This window comes from Ambystoma mexicanum, chromosome 11, assembly GCF_040938575.1.
Source record: "Ambystoma mexicanum isolate Mex_15411 chromosome 11, UKY_AmexF1_1, whole genome shotgun sequence".
Classification (NCBI taxonomy): domain Eukaryota; kingdom Metazoa; phylum Chordata; class Amphibia; order Caudata; family Ambystomatidae; genus Ambystoma; species Ambystoma mexicanum.
In genome coordinates, this window is record NC_090934.1 from 382,454,887 (window position 1) to 382,474,631 (window position 19,745).

At 47.3% G+C, this 19,745-nt stretch overlaps 1 protein-coding gene across 1 annotated transcript in view; it reads right to left on the reverse strand.

Annotated features, from left to right (window-relative positions):
• The window catches only part of AGBL2 (AGBL carboxypeptidase 2), a 2,805,139-nt gene that overhangs the window by 42,161 nt on the left and 2,743,233 nt on the right, over positions 1-19,745 (reverse strand). The window contains exon 22 of the mRNA XM_069623090.1: positions 11,926-12,109. Coding sequence (XP_069479191.1) covers positions 11,926-12,109 — 184 coding nt within the window. The remainder of the gene's footprint in view (positions 1-11,925; positions 12,110-19,745) is intronic.

Below are 19,745 nucleotides of genomic sequence, written 5' to 3' on the forward strand. Positions count from 1 at the left end.
AAAAGGGTTGCTTTGAGCCAGCGGTCTATTACGGAGCGCCCCAGGGTTACCTATCGAAGGCCAACTCACCAGTCTTTCCTTGCGCTTCTGACAGACTTGCTGCTGCTTTAACTTATTCTTTCATCTGAACTGTTTAGTTGTCTGACAGCTCCGGTATCACTCCTGTTGCTCGCACCTCCTAGAAAGGGAGCCTTCTTTGCTCGTCACATGCTCAGGTGAACGCAACCCACTAGAGTAGGCTTCAGAATCGGGAGAGCTTCTCTCTCTTACGGGACAGCGAGTCTCAGCAATGCTTCCTGCTGCACGTTCTCTGCACTGCATCCCGGTGACAACACATCAGCGGTTCCAGCGTCTGCTTTCTTCTGCTGAGCCCCCTGCTTCTTTCTAATGGCTTGCACCTGAAGGCGCTTTAAATATTTAAAAGTCCTGCTCAGTTGTGGGTCATTATAACCACTAGACTGCACATTACAGCTCTGCAACTCTGATCCCCTCTTCCTCGTCTCAGTACTAAGAGCATTATGGGACTTGCAGTCCCTAATGTTCTTATTCATTTTAACATCAAAGTCTTCAATTTCACAAAAGGCCATTAAGACTGTGGGATCCTTCGGCAAGTTGGTTAGAGGGTTCTCCCATTTCTCCTGACCCAACTCCCCTCCCATGTGAACCTCCCGCAGAACTTCACCCCCATGGTCAGGATCAGGTAGCGCTGTCTTTCCCTCCTGGCCACATGAGAATGGTCCTAGACTAGGGTCTTTGGGATGATCACCTCTGATTTATCACAATCACTTCTAGCATCGCCTTTACTCTGTAGTGTCGACCCATTAGAGAGTCGTGATAACTGGCTATAACTGCGTTATGGAGTTCTTCAGAAGCTAAATATAATTTACTGTAGCAAAAGACGAGTCCGTCTGTGGACATGATACCAGGTGTGTTGATTAGGTCCACCATAGAAGGATTGAGGGCCAGATCTTATCAAATACGTTGCAATATGGTTGTATAGCCCCCAGGAAGTGTTTAGACGGATCTAACATTCAAGACAAAGAATCGTTGCTAGGTGCATCTTATAAGAATTTCAGCAATGCAACCGCCCTTTTATTCTGAGTACCGGGAATGTTAATTATGTGGAAATCGTAATGTGAGAATTAGAAAGCCAATAATGCTTGCTGGCTATTTCGGCAAAGCGTGGATCATAGAAATGTACCATTCAATGAATGCCTCCTTGGTAGCTAACAATACTTTTTCATTAACAGCATAGTTTTGCTTGCTACTGGACAGTTTCCTGAAGTAATGTGCTACCGGAGGTTCTTGGTTGGTGTCTCGGTTGGTGTCTCAGTCCTGTTGATGGAGGACAGCACCAATCGCCCCATGTGACGCATCTGATTCAATGATAAAAAGGCCTGATATCATATGGATGATGTAGAATAGGAGCTGAAGCAAAGGCTTGTTTGAGACGTTGAAAGGACTGTTCTCCCTGGGCATCACACATAAATAGAATGTCGGCACTCAGCAGATGTGTTAAACAAAAGGTTAGGTGGGCAAACTTGTGGATAAATAGTCTGTAATAATTAGCAAAACCCAAAAGCCATTGGGTGGCCTTGACATCTTGAGGGCTCTTACAGTTGATAATTTTTTTTTTTATTTAAATATTTTATTAATTTTATTCAAACCAAACAACAATACAAACAAACCCAACACGCAGTGTAATTTACAACAATTCCATTAGACACCATTTGTATTTCCATTTTCCCACTGCTCCCCAAGTCCCACCCTCCATTATGAGCGTTCAGCATCTGCTACATGTGGCCGGGGTCTCACTATCTTCGGATTCCGTCGGGTCCGATATAGATCCGAACAGTTCCGCTATTAATAATTTCCATGCCATCAAGGTACCCACTTCTTCCTCCCCACTCATGCTGCTCGCCTCCTGCCATACTACTGTTTCAGCCTCCGCCCATTTCTGTAACTCCTTCCACCATACCTCCACCCGTGGCTTGTTGCACTTCTACCATCCCTTGGCGATCCTCCGTTTTGCTAACACATATGCCAAGTTTCTCAGTTTCTCAACATGTTTGAGTTTCCGTGGTCTGGGGAACCCTCCCAGAAAGCAGGCCCAGGCCGCATCTATGACAAGCGTGACCCTTTTTGTCGCTAATCTTTGTCGCTAATCTTTGTGCCACTTCACCCCAGAAACCTTTGATTACTGGGCATGACCAAAACATGTGTGTCACATATTGTAATTGACTTGCTATATAGTAGACCTCAAAATTGGGCAGCCTGATATCTCCCTTTTCGTAGAAGTTCTGCAACTTCCATAGCGCTACTCTATTCCGGGTACCATGCCATAGGAAGTCCCTGCACATACTATTCAATTTAGTGAAGAACTTCTTGGGTATCATATGTGGGATATTATTAAAATAATGTAAAAGCCTAGGTAGGACCACCATCTTAAGCATTGCCCCCGTCCCATCATAGCTAGGGGCAACTTCTCCCAAAACTTCATGCATTTCCGGATTTTCTCAACAGCTTCCACAGTGCTGTGCTTATGTTCCTCTTCTGCGGTGTGATACACATCTATGCCAAGGTAACGGAAAGAACCAATCACCCATGGTATCTGTACCACCGGCAACCTTTCCTCCGGGTCCCCTTATAGCTACCTAGGGGGAATATACTGGATTCTTGAGGATTTACCGCTATGCCGGACAACCCTGCATATTTCTCCATCACTTCAAAGATATATTGAAGATTCTCTTCCGGGTATTTCAAGTACAGTAATAAATCATCCGCATATAGGGATATTAGATGCCGCTCCTACCCAACCTCAATACCTATCATATCATATTGTTGCCTTAGGTATATCGCTAGGGGCTCCAGGGCTAGGATGTAAAGCATCGGGGCCCAGGGGTACCCCTGCCTGGTACCTCTTCTAAGCTGCCATCTCTCGGATATCACTGATCCCGTTCGAACTCTGGCTAACGGCTCACTGTATAGCATTTTCGCCCACCTGATATAACCCGGCCCTACTACGTAACCTCCCAGGGCCGCCAGCAGCCATGGCCACTTAACAGAGTCAAAAGCTTTAACTGCGTCTAGGGATACAATCGCCATTTCGCCTTCATTTCTATCCGCCCATTCGATCACACGGTGGGGTCTCCTATGATTATGGGTTATATTCCTGTTCGGGACATAGCCCATTTGATCCGGGTGGATTAATTTACTAATTACTTTCCGCAATCTGTTTGCCAGGACAGCTGTCAGTATCTTGCTGTCCTGGTTCAGCATCGACAAAGTCCTCTAGGAGCTACAACTATACCCCGGTTTGTTGGGTTTAGGAAGCGGTATTATGATCGCTTCTCTGAGTGACTCCGGCAACCTTCCCATCTCAAAAGCTTTGTTAAGCATGTCTAGCATTGGGGGTAGCACTTCTTCTGTATATACTTTGTAAAATTCGCTAGGGAACCCGTCTGCTCCTGGGGTCTTACTGGTGGGCAACTGCTTCACAACCTCCTTCAACTCCTCCAGGGTAATTGGTGCATCAAGCTCTTCTCTCTCCTCATCACTTATCCTAGGTAATCCTATATCTTCTAGTGTTTTGGTTATCTCCTCTTGACTACTCCCCTCCTTGTCCCCGTATAACACCCTATAATAATCCGCAAATTCCTTGTTAACTCCTTCTTGAGTGTCTACTACATCGCCATCTTCTCTAGTTATTGTCCTAATCGGGGTCTAGGGGTCTCACTCTTGTACAGCCATGCTAAAAGCCTACCCGTTTTATCTCCTCCCGCGTGCTGTCTTTCTACATACTTTTTATAATTGAAGTTACAGAGCCTTTCCCAATGTTCCGCACATTGCTGTTGTACTTTAAGTACTAGCTCAGTGTCCACACTGTCACTTTCTAATGTACTTTCTAGTTCATCTTCAACTCTTTGTAGGTCAGCCAGAACCCCACCTTGCAGGCCCTTTGACTTAGCTATGGCTGCCCCCCGCATCACCACCTTAAAAGCTTCCCATAGTGTACCCGCCGAGTCAACACTACCAGTATTCGTTTCAAAATAGTTAATGATCTCATCTCTTATGTCCTCACGAAAGACCGGATCGTTGAGTGCCTCTGCTCGGAGGCGCCGCGTCGGAATCCGCGCCCTCGGGGGGCAGTATTGCCACCCAAGAATCAGGGGCGAGTGATCCGAGAGGACCCTTGCCTTGTGTTCTATTTGAGTGCTCTCTGCCACCACATCCGGCGTGGCAAAGACATAGTCCAATCTCGTGTGTAGCTGCTGCGGGGCAAAATAATGCAAATATTGCCTATCGTTGGGATGTTTTGCTCTCCATACATATACCAAGCCGAAATCATCTAGTAACACCTGCAATGCTTTGGCCGCTGGGGTGGGCCTATCAATCCTGCTGTCAGATCTATCCACCTTGGGGTTCATTACACAATTGAAATCCCCGCCCCAAATAACCACGCTTCCCACACACATACTAAGATTGGTGCACAGAGTCCTGAAGTATGCCGCCGTGTTATGGTTAGGAGCATACGTATTCACGATGCATACCTCTTTATTCTCCAACAGCCCTCTCAATATAGCCATCCACCCGTCAGTTTCCGCCATTTCCTGCAGTAGCTGAAACGGGACATGAGGTGCCACCCAGACAAGCACTCCCCTAGCGTAAGCACAGTACAACGAACCCACCACAGTCCCTTTCCATTTTTTCCCAACTAGCTCCAGCTTCTCCCGCGTCAAATGTGTCTCCTGTAACAATGCAACATCTATCTTTTGCCTTTTCAAATACAGTATGACCTTATTCCTCTTCATATAACTGTTAAGTCCCCTGACATTCCAAGTCACTATCCTGAGATCTCCCAGAGCGCTCTGATTTGTTCCTCCCTCATTTCCAACCGAACCCTCCCGGTCATGCTATGCAGGTACAACCCTTCAACTCTTCCATGTAGGCTCATGTTCAAACTTAAACTCCCCAAAGCTATGTACACCCCAAACTTCCCACCTCCCTTCCCTCCCCCCACCCAACCCCTTCCCAACAACGCCCCTTCCAACTGTTGCCTAGCTCCATCCCTGGATCTCAGGCACCCCCACACCTAGCCCCGTCCAGCACAAGCTTATGCTCAGGGCTCAGTAGGGTAAAGTCGCCCTAATGGCCACTTAACTATTAGTATTTCGGGAGTGGGTTGCCTCCATCCTATTGCTCCTATTACCAAATGTATTAAGCATTGTGTTAACCTTATGCAGCTTCCAATTACAATTTACCTACTATATTCCAGTCCATGACGGGCACCAGGCCCGAATGCTATCCAGTGTTCAACCAGTCTCGCTTCCCGGTATAATCCGGTACCCCCAAGTCCGTGGCACCAGTTTTTCAGCCGTCCTGTTCCTGCCAGTCCTGGTCCACTTCTTGTTCCGGGCAGCCTTGCAGATCCAACCACGTTACCACCTCCTCGGGAGTGTCAAAAAAGAGCGCTCTGCTCTTATGTATCACCTTCAGCTTTGCCGGGTACAGGAGCATGTACTTGATGCCTGCTGCTCACATCCTCCTCTTGACTGCCACGTATCTGTATCTCTGTCTCTGCACCAGCATCGTATAATCCGGGTATGCTGTAATGTTGGCAGATGCTCTCTGTATTGTCCCACCTTTACGAAAATATTCCAGGATCTTCTCCCTATCTCTATAGTTCAAGATCCTCGCGATGATAGGTCTCGGCGGAGCCCCAGGTCGCGGTTTCCTCATCAAGGCTTGTTGCGCCCGCTCCACCGTGAATCCCTGCGAAAGCTTATCTGCTCCTATTTCTTGTAGGATCATGTTTTCAACGTAGTTTGTGGGGTCTTGACCCTCCTCCCCCTCCGGCAGGCCGACCACCCATATGTTATTTCTCCTTGCTCTTCCCTCCGCTTCTTCCACCCGATTTTCGAGGTTAGCAACCTGCTGTTTGAGCACATGAACTTCCTTTGCATTAGTTGTGCTGACATCAGTATCGGTCTTTACTGCACTCTCCAGCCCACTTGTTCTCTCCGCCAGTCCCCTGACATCCTGCCATAACAGGGCAAGTTCAGTCCCGACCGCATCGATTTGCCCTCCAGGGCTGTCCGTGAATCCGCCATTGCCGCGCCCCACTTGGTGCTCAGCTCCAATATAGCCTCCAGAATTTGGTGCTTATCTCCTTCTGAGGCTTCTTCAGCAGTAGTCGTGGACGCGCTCCGCTCCGATTTTGTGGGGGTCCTCTGCGCTTTCGCGAAGACCTCGCGAAGACCTACATTGTGGGTTGTCTGGTCTTGGTTCTCAAACTTTTCACCGACATGATGCAACCTTGCAAAGGCCGATGGTACTTACAAGATGCATATACCCATTTGCTGCGTCCCAACCCTTACGAGGCCGCTTCACAGTCCACCAGTGTAATCCTTTGTTCAGGATCGGTCGCCATTTTGTTTCGGGTGTACAGGTCTCGGCGCCACTTATTGTGTCCGTATTTGCTCATCCACTCCTCGGTGCGGCTTCGGGATGTAATCCCTGCGTGCTCGACGCTTCCAGCTTATTGTGTGAACGCTGTCATTCTTCTTGTCTGTTTCGTGTATACATCGTCCTGGTCTGGTGGGAGCACCAAGGACGTGCCGCCTATCTCATGGCCCAGTGGCCCAATGCTGTGTACATCCTCTCGGGCTATTCGTGGGCTTCTCTCCGGTAGTCGGCCACTCACTGTTCCATCCGCGCTGTAAGTCTGCAGTCCGTTCACTGTCCGCATGGCACCCGATTTCAAGTGCCGCCGGGGCTCCCTTTGTGTTGGCAAGCCGCCATCTTAGTATCCATTGCGCTGCTCCCGGATCAGGACCCAGACCCAAAGTGGCCTAATTCAATCTGCTGTGACCACTTTCTCTCGCCGATACGCTCATCTGCTGACTGAAGTATTCACCCAGATACAGTATCTTTTTTTCGCTGGAATCAGCCGTCAACACATGCGTTTTGCTTCGAATCAATAAGTCAGATCACGGAGCTCCAAGGAATCGCAGCCTACTCCATGGCTGCTTGGCCATGCCCCCCCTTACAGTTGATAATTGCCTGGATCTTTTTGGGGTCCATTTGTAGCCCCTACTGGCTTATTCAATACACCAGTTACTGGATCATTGGTTGGTGAATCTGTCACTTATCAATCTTGGCATATAAAGTGATGGTCTATCAGCTGCTGAAGAATTATGTGGACATGATGCAAGTGCTGGTCTAGAGGTGAGGTTAAAATGAGGATATTGTCCAGGTAAAACTAAACGGTCAATACAATCAAATCTGAAAATATGTGGTCCATGAAATGCTGGAAGACGGTTGGGGCATTGCATAGGCGGAAAGGCATTATGCAGTATTTAAAAAGCCCTAAAGGTAACTTAACGGCTGCTTCCATTCAGTTCCCTCCTTAATCCGTACGAGGTGGTAAGCACCTCTTAAATTATGCTTTGTGAAGAGATGTTGATTCTGCAGGGATTCTATGATATAGTGTATCAGAGACGAAGGATACCAGTCTTTGCGTGTTATCTTATTTATGTCGTGGTAATCAATACATGGCCTCAGGATACCCTCCTTTTTGGGTAGAAAAACAGAGGCGCCCCTGAGAAATTTTTGGACAGCATGATGTAGCCCTTCTCTAGGCCGTTGTGTATGTTGTGAGACAACCATGGTATCAAGAGACACACAGGCTCAAAGATATTTGTTTCAACACCTGTATTTATCTCTATGTAATCTCTTCACTGGCTTCCCGTGGCTGCAAGGATCAAGTTCAAGACACTCTGCATCGTCCACAAGGCTTTCTGGGGCCTGGGACCGCTCTTCCGCCAACTTTCTCTTCCAGAACATCTTCCTTCTCGAGCCCTCCGCTGATCCACCTACAACTCTCTGAGGGTCAGACGCTTCTCCAAGCAGAGAGTTGGGGGCAGATCTCTTTCGTCAGCTGGGGCTTCCCTCTGGAACAGCCTTCCTGCCTCTCTCAAACTTGAGCAGAACCACCTCTGTTTCAGGAAGCAACTCAAGATGTTCCTTTTCACTTCCGCTTTCTCTCCTCTTCTCCCCTGCTGACGTAGCTGACTGCTACGCGCACTGGTCACCTGGATACCCTCGGAACTCGGGCCCAGGCTCCTGCATGTCCAGTTGCCCTTGCACTGCCTCCGGGCTCCCCCAGCACTTAAGGGTCTGTTACCTGAAACCCTGCAGTCCCTTCTCTCTGCACTTATGAGCCACCAGTTGGCTGCACTTAGTGAGTTACCTGAACTTCTCCCCCACCCCAGGCACTTCTCCCCTTCCTTCTTCCCCGCACTTGCGCGATCTGAATGACACAAGGCCTAGTAAGATTGTTGTTTTGTCCTCCCTTTGTTTCCCCCTCCTTGTTTTGTCATGCCTAGAAACACTTGTGTACAGGCGCGTTATAAATATCATATCTCACCTCTTTACTTTCTCATTTGGTCCCTCTTGGGCTAGGGGCTCTTCTAGCCCTAGCACATTCTTGACTTGCCACCATCAGGCTATCAGCATGTCTCACCCCTGCTGTTCCTCCGTTGGCACTTCTCGGGCTATGGGTTCCTTAGACCCTGGTAGTTATTTTGTTTTTGTAAGAAGCTGAGAATGAGACATAGTCACAGAGGACTCATGGTGTTAGTCATAATCTTTTATTAAATAAATAAGGGGTTGGAAAATGCCTCACTATCCCTAATCTAGGAAGTATGTCCCTACCTCAACCAAAGGGGCTGTCCTATGTTAAGATATCCAAACCAAAAATGTACTGTGTATGAAATCATATCCTAGCCCTCATACTCTGAAAGTAACTAAGTTGCTAAGGGTAATGTCTGTGGCTTGAAAAGTGTGCAAATGATTACATTCAACAAAAAGGCATAAATCCAACAAAAGTTCTAAATGGATAATGTTCACAGTTCCAGGAAAATTCTCTCCCTTCCCCAGGTTTCTCTCCACCAAAACAAAAGTTCAAAAGAAAAACCAAGTCCTTTGTAGCCCAAGAGGATAAATCCCTTCCTCTTGGAGTTGCAATTCACTCCAGGGGAAATGACTCCCTTCCCCAGGTCCATTTCACCTTCAACGTAATTCAAAAATCCTAAGAGCATGAAACTTCTTTGGGATTCTCTGATTTACAAAAACACCTGGTATACTCTCCTGTCAGGTTCTCCCATATAGTTCCTTGATACAATTTGGGTGTGGGTCCCAGACTCGCAAAACACCTGGTATACTCTTCTGCCAGATTCTTTCCTATTCACTGCAATTCAGAATCCTCAGGGCATGGGTCTTCCATGGGATTCCCTAACTAACAAAACACCTGGTATACTCTCCTGTCAGATCCTTTCCACATTCACTGCAATCCACATAACACACTTGGCTTTGCCTGGCATATTCTCCTGCCAGGACTTTCTTTTGCATACAATGCCCCGTTGACTTCCCTTCTTGGTCTGCCTCAAGTTCGTAGAGTGGGACCCTGACTCCAATCCCACTGTCTAGGGCTTCCGATGCCTGCCATGCCCAACAGTGTTTCAGTGTCCCGACCCTTTCCCTGGGCTCACGGTTGCTTTATTGCACTCTCTCTGCATCCCTGACTCTGAATCAAGTGCTCCTCTGGCTCTTGCGGCTCTCTCTAACCCTGCAGGCACCTCCTGCAGATGTCCGGTCCTCGGTCAGCATCCCGGCTTCTGCGGCTGTCAGGAAGCACTGCTTGCTTCCTTTCACCTCGCTGCAGCCTCCACAGAGCTTCACTGGGCACAACGCTCACCGGGCTACCTTCTCGCTCTGCCTTGCCGCTCCACCTCTTGCGCTACCGCCAGTCGCCATGCTTCCAGTCTCTGTGCTCGGCTGTCCTCACCACAGCTGGGTAAGAAGACAACAAACTCCATATTTCTCTTCCCAGTATGGATTTCAAACCATGTTGGGCCAATCAGATTCTTTCAGCTACTTGAATTGGCAGCCTCAGTGTCTCTAGAAGCTATTTGTCTTTGTTGGTGGTGAGGACAATGCTCCCTGATTCAGTGGCCCTATAGTGCTTGGGGACTCTGCTTTCTTCAGAGCTCCCATGCCCCTTCTCCCATTTCGGCATACGTCTTGCGCTGGACTCCTCTCTTGCACAGCTCCGGTCGGCCGAGCTTCATCCTGCGCGGTGGATGCTCTCCCTCTCTTTGGCTCTGTGGCTATTTTTAGGTTCCTTCATGGATTGGAAGGAACAACCCGGTTGGTCCGAATCTTTAGTGAAAGGCAGCACCATATCCAGGTAGGAAACCCAGCTTCTCACCTTAAAAGGACCCTGGACATAATGCACCTGCTTAGTCCCCACATATCCTACAAACAGGTCACACTGTTAGGAAAGGGGAGGCTTTCTGTCTTTAGGACATTCCTTGTCCCCGGAAGTGGGGTCACCCCCAGTGGTATCCCGCTTGTCCAGTCCCCTACGGAGACTATTGTGTGATGGGCTCACTTCCCTAGTCCCAAAGATGGCAGCTCCCCCCTTGGGAAGACGGGACAAACTCCCTGGATTTGTCACAATAGTTTAGATTATGTCATGTGGCTTGACCTGTAAAGGTGGAGATCTGGTGGATGGATCAGGTTGTTACAGGATTGTTCCAGTAAAGACAATTGTAGCTATGACTGCCTTGCAAGACAATAAAGATGCCTCTGTCTTCCCTACTACCTGGAAATGACTGTGAGAGCTCACTTTCTCCCATACAGTGAAATGAATTACAGTAGCACAGCTCATGACAGTGCCTTCTTATGGTGGCAATACAGGAATTATTAGGCACAGCCAATATAAGTGAGTTCTTCAAGTGGTGATACGTGTATATATTATTGGCATAGCCATCATGATGATGAATTGGAAAATGCTGGTGACTTAGCATGATTTGGATTGTTTTAATAACTTACCAAACCAATTAACAAAATGTGTGCTTAAAAGTGCCCAATTTAAACACATTATTAAATACATCTCCTGGTGGGGGTCGGAGGGGCAGCCAAAACCTCCTTTGTTAGTTTAGGCTCCCTTGCTAAGCTTGGCCATTAGCATACATTACTGGTAAGTGTTTACATCCCTTCAGTTACAAAACAGGCTAGCCAACCCAGAATTGACCAGGTAATGGGCCAAGTCAAACAGTTTGACATCGCCATAATAAATGCTGGCCAAATACGGCTCTTCAAAATATCATAAACACAAAAAAAACTAGAAACCTATCTAAAATCTAAGACACCACCCCAGGAGGCAATATAATTTGGTTTGATATTTACAAAAGTCTTAGAAATAAGCCTCTTTATATAATTTGTTTTATATAATAGGTTGACATGCATGACTTTATAATGAGTGGGGCCTTTAATGTGCTCAGTTTGTCCTTTTACCCATTAGCACCCTGGTGGGGGGAGCCAGCCAATCAAGTGGCTAGGAACGTGGACTGAAACCGAGGATCGCAGCCCGTGTTCCTTGCCGCCTGACGGTCGGTTCCCTCGCCACTATCTTCCCCCACCCTCTGTCCCCTTTTTTATTTATTTTTTCCTTTCCCACCCTGCTACTTACCTTATTTCGGCGGCAGCAAGTGCCAACGACACAGCTGCTCCTTCCCTTTGGCTCCCGCAGCCCACCATGGAAAGCGAAGTGGGGGTCCGTACGGAGCCTCACATTCCCTTTCCATGGTGGCCATCTTAAAACACTATATTTAGTCAATGAATGAAAATACTTTACTTTTAGCACCCCAGGTTACCGCTTTGGCAACAAGGGTTGCTTATGGCCTTTCGCTCGGGCCATTAACTTGGACTGCCGGGCCGTTACCCCCATTCAAGCCCTTGGAACAGGGGCTTAACGCCACATAATCATAGCGGTTTCCTGAATGTTCACCTGTCTTGTATGTCATAGTTGGAGTTTCTGCCACATCAGCTTCACACATCAGTACATGAAATAGGTCTTACTTCATTCTGGGAAACACAACAGGGGCACTGGGAATGCACAAAGATGTGGTGAGGAGCTGACTGCTTATTGTGGAGGCTGAGGCTGTAGTGAGGAGCTGGCTGCTGAGCATGAGAGCTGAAGACATCCGTCCCAGTGTGTCAGTTGGTTCCGTGGGCCTCTTCTGGTGGAGCTCTGGAAAGTATTCTGGCAAAACAAATCCCACAGATTAGTGAAAATGACCACCAGGACAAGTGTCTCAAAAAATGCAAATGTCTCAATTTCAGAAGATGATTAGCAAGTGAATGTAACAGTCAGTGTTCTTTAGATCAAGCCTCACAAATGAGTTTAACAATCTCTGCCCTTTAGTGAATGTAGACTCCTAGAGCATGCCTTACAAGTCTATGTCCCCCACAAGATTAAGTTACTGACCTGATGTATTGAAATAAGGAATCTCAGAGGGAGCCACCAGTCATACCATTTTAGTATGTTTCCAGTGAGGCCAAAGGTCATAGAGCAAAACACCTACCAATTTTTAACAAAGGATCCGTTATCCAGAGTGTGCAGGGAGTGACAATCCTTATCAACCCTCCCCAGTGACATGCTTTCCCAGTTACATCAGTTGGGGAATGTGAGAAACCTGAGGGTATCCTCACTCCTGCTCCCCCTGGATCCTCTTTTTAGGTGGCCAGGGAAAGGCCATCACTTTTGAATCCTGACCCCAGGTGTGAAGAAGCGAGGTAGGGTCACCTGGGTGGAGGATGCTTGGGGATTGGGAAAAGGGTACTGACAGGTGAGACATGGTATCCCTCTTTCCCTTCTGAGAACCAACCTAACCTTCCCCCAGCATTTATGGGCTACTGTGAACTAGCTTGACTCAAATTTCCTCATTCAACCTACTATGGTACTGGGACGAGGAAGAGGCGAATACGAGAAGTGAACACCAGTAGATTTTTTCACCACTCTAGAGACAAAGAAGAAGACTAGGAAAGAGTACCATTGGGGAAGTAAGGCATGTCCAGCAAATAGGCTGGACAGAGGTCCGGCAATTAAAGCTACTGACCCATACCTGTGGAACCTTCGGGAGTATAAAAGGTGGGGCTGCACACCATGGAAGGGGAACGGAACAGGCTGAAGAGAAGCATGTCAGAGAAACCAGAATTGGGAGTCGCGTGAGATCGGAGAAGGAGAAAGCACCCAGGCTGAGTGCGGGCCATGAGAGGGTCTAACTGTCTGGCTGAGGAGCGGGAAGCTGTGCTCCGCCAGAAGACCACAGCCGCTGCGGCAAGAGAGAGAGCGAGGGAAGCTCTCAGTAGCAGCCGCGAGAGAGGCAAAGCTCTTAGATCCAGGAGGATCGAACAGAGAACCAACAAAGCAGTAGAGAGCGGTTGCGCACAACCAATGAGTGCAATTCAGGGAACACTGCGTCCGGGGCACCCCGCTAATAATTACAAGTATCTGAGAATTCCCAACAAACTGAAACAAGTAATCTGTAAATGCAGAGCGATCTGAAAGTAATTGGACATAGTCATGAATAATATATTGAACACTTTTGAATACTGAATTAATTGAAAGTTAAAACAATCACCTTTTGGAAATACGATTTAAAGCTAAGCAAGTAATGAACACTTGAGAATGAGTTGTTGTGCAAATATTGAATACCGAGGTGAATGAAAACTTTATGGGCAAAGGCTACAGTCTGATGAAAGATAAATGTGAAAGTTCCCATTTGAAAACAGCATACGAAATAAGAGAGCAAGTGTGGAAGTTTGCGAAAGAGCATGAAAGAAAGGTGGGGAAGAAATAAAATCACCACACTGAGAATTCTATGCATGAATACAGTGCGACAAGGCCAAAGACTGGCAGAGGATAAGTGACACGTTGTGGCAGACCAAATATTGTACTTTAAACACCCTTCTCAGAAGCGGAACTGGAAAGTAATAAAAGTTATGCAGAGGGAAATATATGCTTACAGCACTGTTAGAACTGGTAGCTGTGTGTTGTGTGTAGGCTCATACCTACCTGTATGAATAGAACAATTACTTGTAAACTGCTGCTTTGATTATATAGCACTTTGATGCACTATACCCACTTTGCACTGATGCACTCGAACAAATAGGCAAAATTACCCTTGACCGCTTGTTGAAAGATTTAAAAATGTTGTTTCTAACTGTTATGTAATTGGTATGTATGAACTTGATCCGCCACACAATGGTGTGATAGTTCTGTGATGTTTTAGTATTGGTCTTAAATATCTGTTGAATTTTTTATGTGCAATAAGAATATGTTCTGAATGCATGAGTTTTAATGAGAAATAAGGAGCTAGGGCATTGTGCAGCATTTGTTCCACATCTGCACATATTCCACAGTGGGCTGACTGGTCTGCACATTAGAGGGAGGGGTTGCCTAACATTTGTGAGCTTTTTCTTACATTGTGGCAAAGCCAAAAGGCTAACCATAAGAAACCAAATGAGTGTGAACCAGCACATAAAGCCAAGAGGTCGACAAGGAGAAGCTAAGTGAGTGTGACTCTTTACACAGGGGCAAATGCAGAAGAACTTGTGTGGGCTGAAGAGCCTAGGGTTTCCGGTTGCATGACCTGCAATGGGTGGACTGTGTGGTCTGACAACTGTGCATAGCCCAGAAAACCCACCATTGTGAAAGCTAAGCACATTGCTGAAGTAAACCAAGAAGGAGTAATTTAAGTGAACTGTTAATTTAATCCAGAAGGAGTGCTGAGTTAATCTGGCGTTGTACTGAACATTAAAAGACTAAGGGCTCTATCACAAGATTGGTGGTATCCCGGCAGTAAATCTGCCGGGATACCGCCAACGCAAATATCGTTACCACAACTCAGTCCGGTGCTATTAGCGCCTGATCCCGAGTTGCGGTAAATCCTCATTTTTCAAAGAGTCCATAGGATTCTATGGGGCATGCTGGGCGCTACTACCACGGCGCAATTTGTGCAATGTTAATAGTGCTGCAAATGGGTGGAAAGTGGAGATTTTTACCTCCAGCAAAAAGCTGGAAGTAAACCTCCCACTTTCCACCCAAAATCAGAATTGGGCAGATCGGTAATGCAGCGGTAATAGCATTACCACTGCATTTTTACCACTCCGTCCCCCCAAGTATAAGTTGGAAGTTGAAGTCTTGCGGAAGGCAACCCTGAGGTTTGATGAACTCCAATTCTGTCTTGAGGACAGAGCCCTCAAGACGCTTTTCTTTGGAACTGTAATGCCTTGAACTTGTGGTAGGAAACCCGAGGATTGTGTGGAATTGTGTTGCCTTGAACTTGGGGACGGGAACCTCAAGGATTTGTGGAACTGTTTGAACTTTGGCAAGGGGAGCTGAAAATAAAGCTAGGAGCTGGAAGAAGCTCTGGACTTTGTTTTGATCACCATTTCTTTTATTATTGATATCCCTAAACTTTATTTGGCTTTAGTTGTGAGTACAAGGATAGGTTTCGGACACAGGCAGACTTTCAGGTGGAAACTTCTGACTCAGACTTTCCTTAGTTTCGTTCAGGTAGGGAAATCCCACCTTTGCAAAGGGAAAGTTAGTCCTTCAACCATCCTGACTTGATTTAATAAATCATTTAAATTTGAACTTTGAATCTGTGGTCTGTGTCTTTCTCAAATTGTGTCATCATATTGGGCCTCATTACAACCCTGGCGTCAAGGGGTTAACGGCGCCGTAAAAGGCTGCGGCGCCGTTATACCCTTAACGCCAGATTCACACTTTAACGCCTGCTTTTTGCAGGCGTTAAAGTCCAAGGCGCTAAGCGACCTTGGTGCTAATTACGGCACCGTAATTTACAGTGCGTAATTAGCGCCTTCCCCATCCCCATTGAGCCCTATGGGGCAAAAATGGGAATGGGGAAGGGGCAATAGTGAATGGGAATTTACTGCCCCGCCAACCTTGGAATGGGACAGTAAATCCGCCATCCACCATGGCGGAATCCGGCATGGACCATGGTGCTAATAGCACCATGGTCCAACGCCAGGGTTGTAATGAGGCCCATTGTCTCAGATGATCATACCCTTGGCTCTGTCCAAGACACTGCTGTGCTGCTGAGCCAGCATAGTGCAGCGTTGCATCACTGTTTCTGAGCTTGTGCAGTGCTGTACTTGCATATCCACCAATAGAGCTGTGCTGCACCAACCTTCGGCCACTGACACTGATGCTTCAGAGCACTGGCTATAGACCTCGAAGCAGAGCCCATGTGGTAACTGTAATGTACTCCACGAACACAAACCACATGCATGGCGAGTCACCTACAGTGGGTGGTCCTGCGTGTCACCATTACCCCCGATGGTGGCAGCCACAGGATTGCTGTGGCTGGTCTGGGTGCATTAGGATGCAGCACCCTCCTAGCCACCAGGGTATCTGGGGAAGAGGATCAACGCTGAGCATCGCCATGTGGGATTTATTGCACATGCGTAGGGGTCTGGCTCCTGGGTTTCTTTCATGTACGGTATGGTAAGGATTTTTTCAGGTGCTGAGACAACTTTTATGCTAGCTTCTGGCCTCATTGCCCAATGAGCAGGGGCTAGAAGAACCGTCCTCACTCATGGACAGACGCGTCTCAATGAGTTTGTTACTTTGTAGCAGTAACCCGTGTCAGTGCTTCTCATTTTTCCTAGCCTTCGCTTTTTTGTTAGTGTTTTGTTTTCTTCCCTTTTCCTGTCCCTGATCCTGAGCGGGACCTTTGGGTTTCATCCTTAAAATCTTATTCCTTCTCCGAGCCTGGATGCGTTCCTGACTAGGTACTCTTCTGCTCTTCTGTGTCTATTTTTCAAGGTCCTCCACTGAGCTGCACCTACAAGCTGCCTCCTAATCATCCACTGGCTCAGTGCTTCCTGCCAACCACCATCATTATGTCACAGGTTTTCCCCTTCTCAACTTTCTGTATTGTTTGCTCGTGATCTTCGAAGATGTCTTCTTTCGCACTGTTTGGGATTTATATAACCCCGTGCGTGGGTCTTCGGGTTCCAGCGTGCGGTTCGTGACCCGGCTCCAGGAAGCGTTCAGATGTCCAGGAAGAAGTCTAGGAAATGGTGAGGTTCGCACTCAGAGATACGAATGCAATGGAAATCCAGGATATGCAAGGCGAGGAAAAAAGGGGAAGGATGAAAGAAGAGGAATTCAGGGGACCGGGAACCAGGAATCAGAAGTAATCGCTAAACGAGCTCCGGCAACACACGTCTGACTACTGCAAGTGGTAGCGTTGACACGCGCAGGGCCGCGGGGGCGTGTCTGCTTTGTAGAACGTAGAGCGTCCAACGCAGAGACTGGCAAAAAGCGTTCCGCGGCCATGTTGGGAGTACTGCTGGGTTCAGTCCCCTATGGGTCAGGGGCCATGAATTCCAGAAGGGACGCGTACAGTGGTTCATGACAGCATGCCTCCTCCAAAACCCAGTTCCTCTGGGTTTGCCCGGGTGTACAAGGTGGTATCTTCGGAGCAGTCTGGGGTCATTTATGTTTGAGACTGGTTCCTAGGTGCATTCACTGAGAGGGTACCCTTTCCACTCGACCAGATACTGTAGCTGACCACGTCTGTACCTGGAGTCGCATATTCTGGAAACCTCATATTCTAGCTGATCATTGACAATCACAGGGGTAGATCTTGGAGCACTTCGAAAGGACTGGACGTATGGTTTCAACAGAGAAGTGTGAAAGACTGGGTGGATCCTCTTCCAAGATTCTGGTAGTCTGAGTCAAAAGGCCACCGGGTTAATGACTTCCTTTATGGAGAAAGGGCCATAGTACCGGGGAGCCAATTTAATTGGTCGTAGGTGTCGGGGTAGAAGTTTCGAAGACAACCAGACCTTATCACCTAATGAGTATGAAGGCCCTGGTCTTCTTTTGGAGACAGCATGGTGTTTGATGTTTCTTTGGGCCTTTCTAGGTGTTCCTTTGCTTCTTTGTGTATGTTGATGAGGGTTTCAATCCAGGAGTCAACTGTAGGAACTGGGGTAGGATGTGGGAGAATGGATGGTAGAACCGAAGGGTGGAATCCTTGGCTACAGAAGAAGGGGCTGGTTTTGACAGCCGAGTGAACCGAATTGTTGTAGGCGAATTCAGCCACAGGTATTAAGAGTGACCAATCGTTCTGGACCTTGGTGGCAAAACAGCGAAGATATTGTTCCAGAGTTTGATTCATGCGTTCAGTAGCTCCATTGGTCTGTGGGTGATAACCTGAGGATAGGGCACATTGGATTCCCAGTATATGACATAATTGTTTCCAGAACTGAGATATGTACTGGGGTCCTCTGTCAGATATGATCTTGGAGGGTAGTCCGTGAAGTCGGAATATGTGTTCCAGGAAGATTCTGGCAAGTTCAGAGGAAGATGGTAGTTTATATAAAGGTGTAAAATGAGCCATGTGAGTGAATAAGTCAATGGTAACCATGATAGTTGTGTCCCCCTGGAAGGTGGTAGTTCCACAATAAAGTCTGTGGCAATGAATTCCCAAGGTCTTGTTGGCAGGGCTGGTTGGAGCAGGAGACCTGCCGGTTTCTTGTTGTCATGCTTGTTTTGAGTGCAGACTGCACATGTTTGGATATAATGCTGGACATCATCCTTCTTCTTCGGCCACCAAAACTGTCTTTGTATTAGAATGAGGGTGTTGGTAATGCCATGGTGTCCTGAATGAAGGGTATCATGACATAGGCTTGTGATCTTTTGTCGTAGTCTCTGAGTGGGAATGACCAGGCAATATTTCATAAATAAATATCCGTCCTTCGTTTTGAGGTTCCATCGATTTTTTGCCATTAAACTCCTTCCAGGTTTCAGAGGACTGAGTTTGAATCCGAATATCCTCCAGGAGGTTCATTGCTTGGGCAAAAAAAAAATTGTGTGGGGAAACATCTTTGGGAAGGATCGATCTTCAAGGATTTCGTAGTCAGGACGTCGGGATAAGGCGTCGGCTATTATATTGTGTGTTCCAGGATCATGATGGACTTGAAACTGGTATTGGGCAAAAAAGATGGCCCAACGGGCTTGACGACTGTTCCTAGATTCCAGGGATTGCAGGACTTGAAGATTCCGATGGTCCGTTCGGACCTGAACAGGATGTTTCGCTCCCAGGAGTAGATGATGCCAGTCTGTGAAGGCTTGACGGATGGCTAGTAGTTCTTTTTCCAAAACAGAATAGTGGGTTTCACTAGGAGTCAAGGTGCGAGAAAGATAGGCGATGGGGTGTTCTAGCTTGTCATCGAATTCCTGTTTCAGGACTGCCCCGATGGTGTAGTTAGAGGCATCAGTTTCCACTAGAAAGGGTTGATCAATGTCAGGTTGGGCTAAGATAGGGGCTTGTGTAAACTCCGACTTTAACCGTTGAAACGCCTCATCTTGGGCTGCTGTCCAGTGAAAGGGGGTATCCTTCTTTAACAATGTAATGATCGGATGTACAATCTCCGAAAAAGAGGGTATGAATTTCCGGTAGAAGTTAGCAAGCCCCAGGAAGGATTGAATTTGTTTCACAGTAGTTGGAACAGGCCAGGATAGAATGGAGTCTACTTTCGAGCGGTCCATTCCAATTCCTTTTGGGCTAAGGACGAATCCAAGATAGTGAACAGAAGACACATGGAAAAGGCATTTCTCGGGTTTAGCCAGGAGCTTATGTTCACATAGACGTTGTAAAACTGCCTTAACATGTTCTTCATGCTTCAGATGGTCTTTAGAGTATATCAGTATGTCGTCCAGATATACAATGACGAAGAGGAACAGCATATCGGAGAACACCCGGTCCATAAAACATTGGAAGACCGCCGGGGTATTGGCAAGTCCGAAGGTCATAACCAAGTATTCAAAATGACCAAAGGGTGTTCTAAAGGCTGTT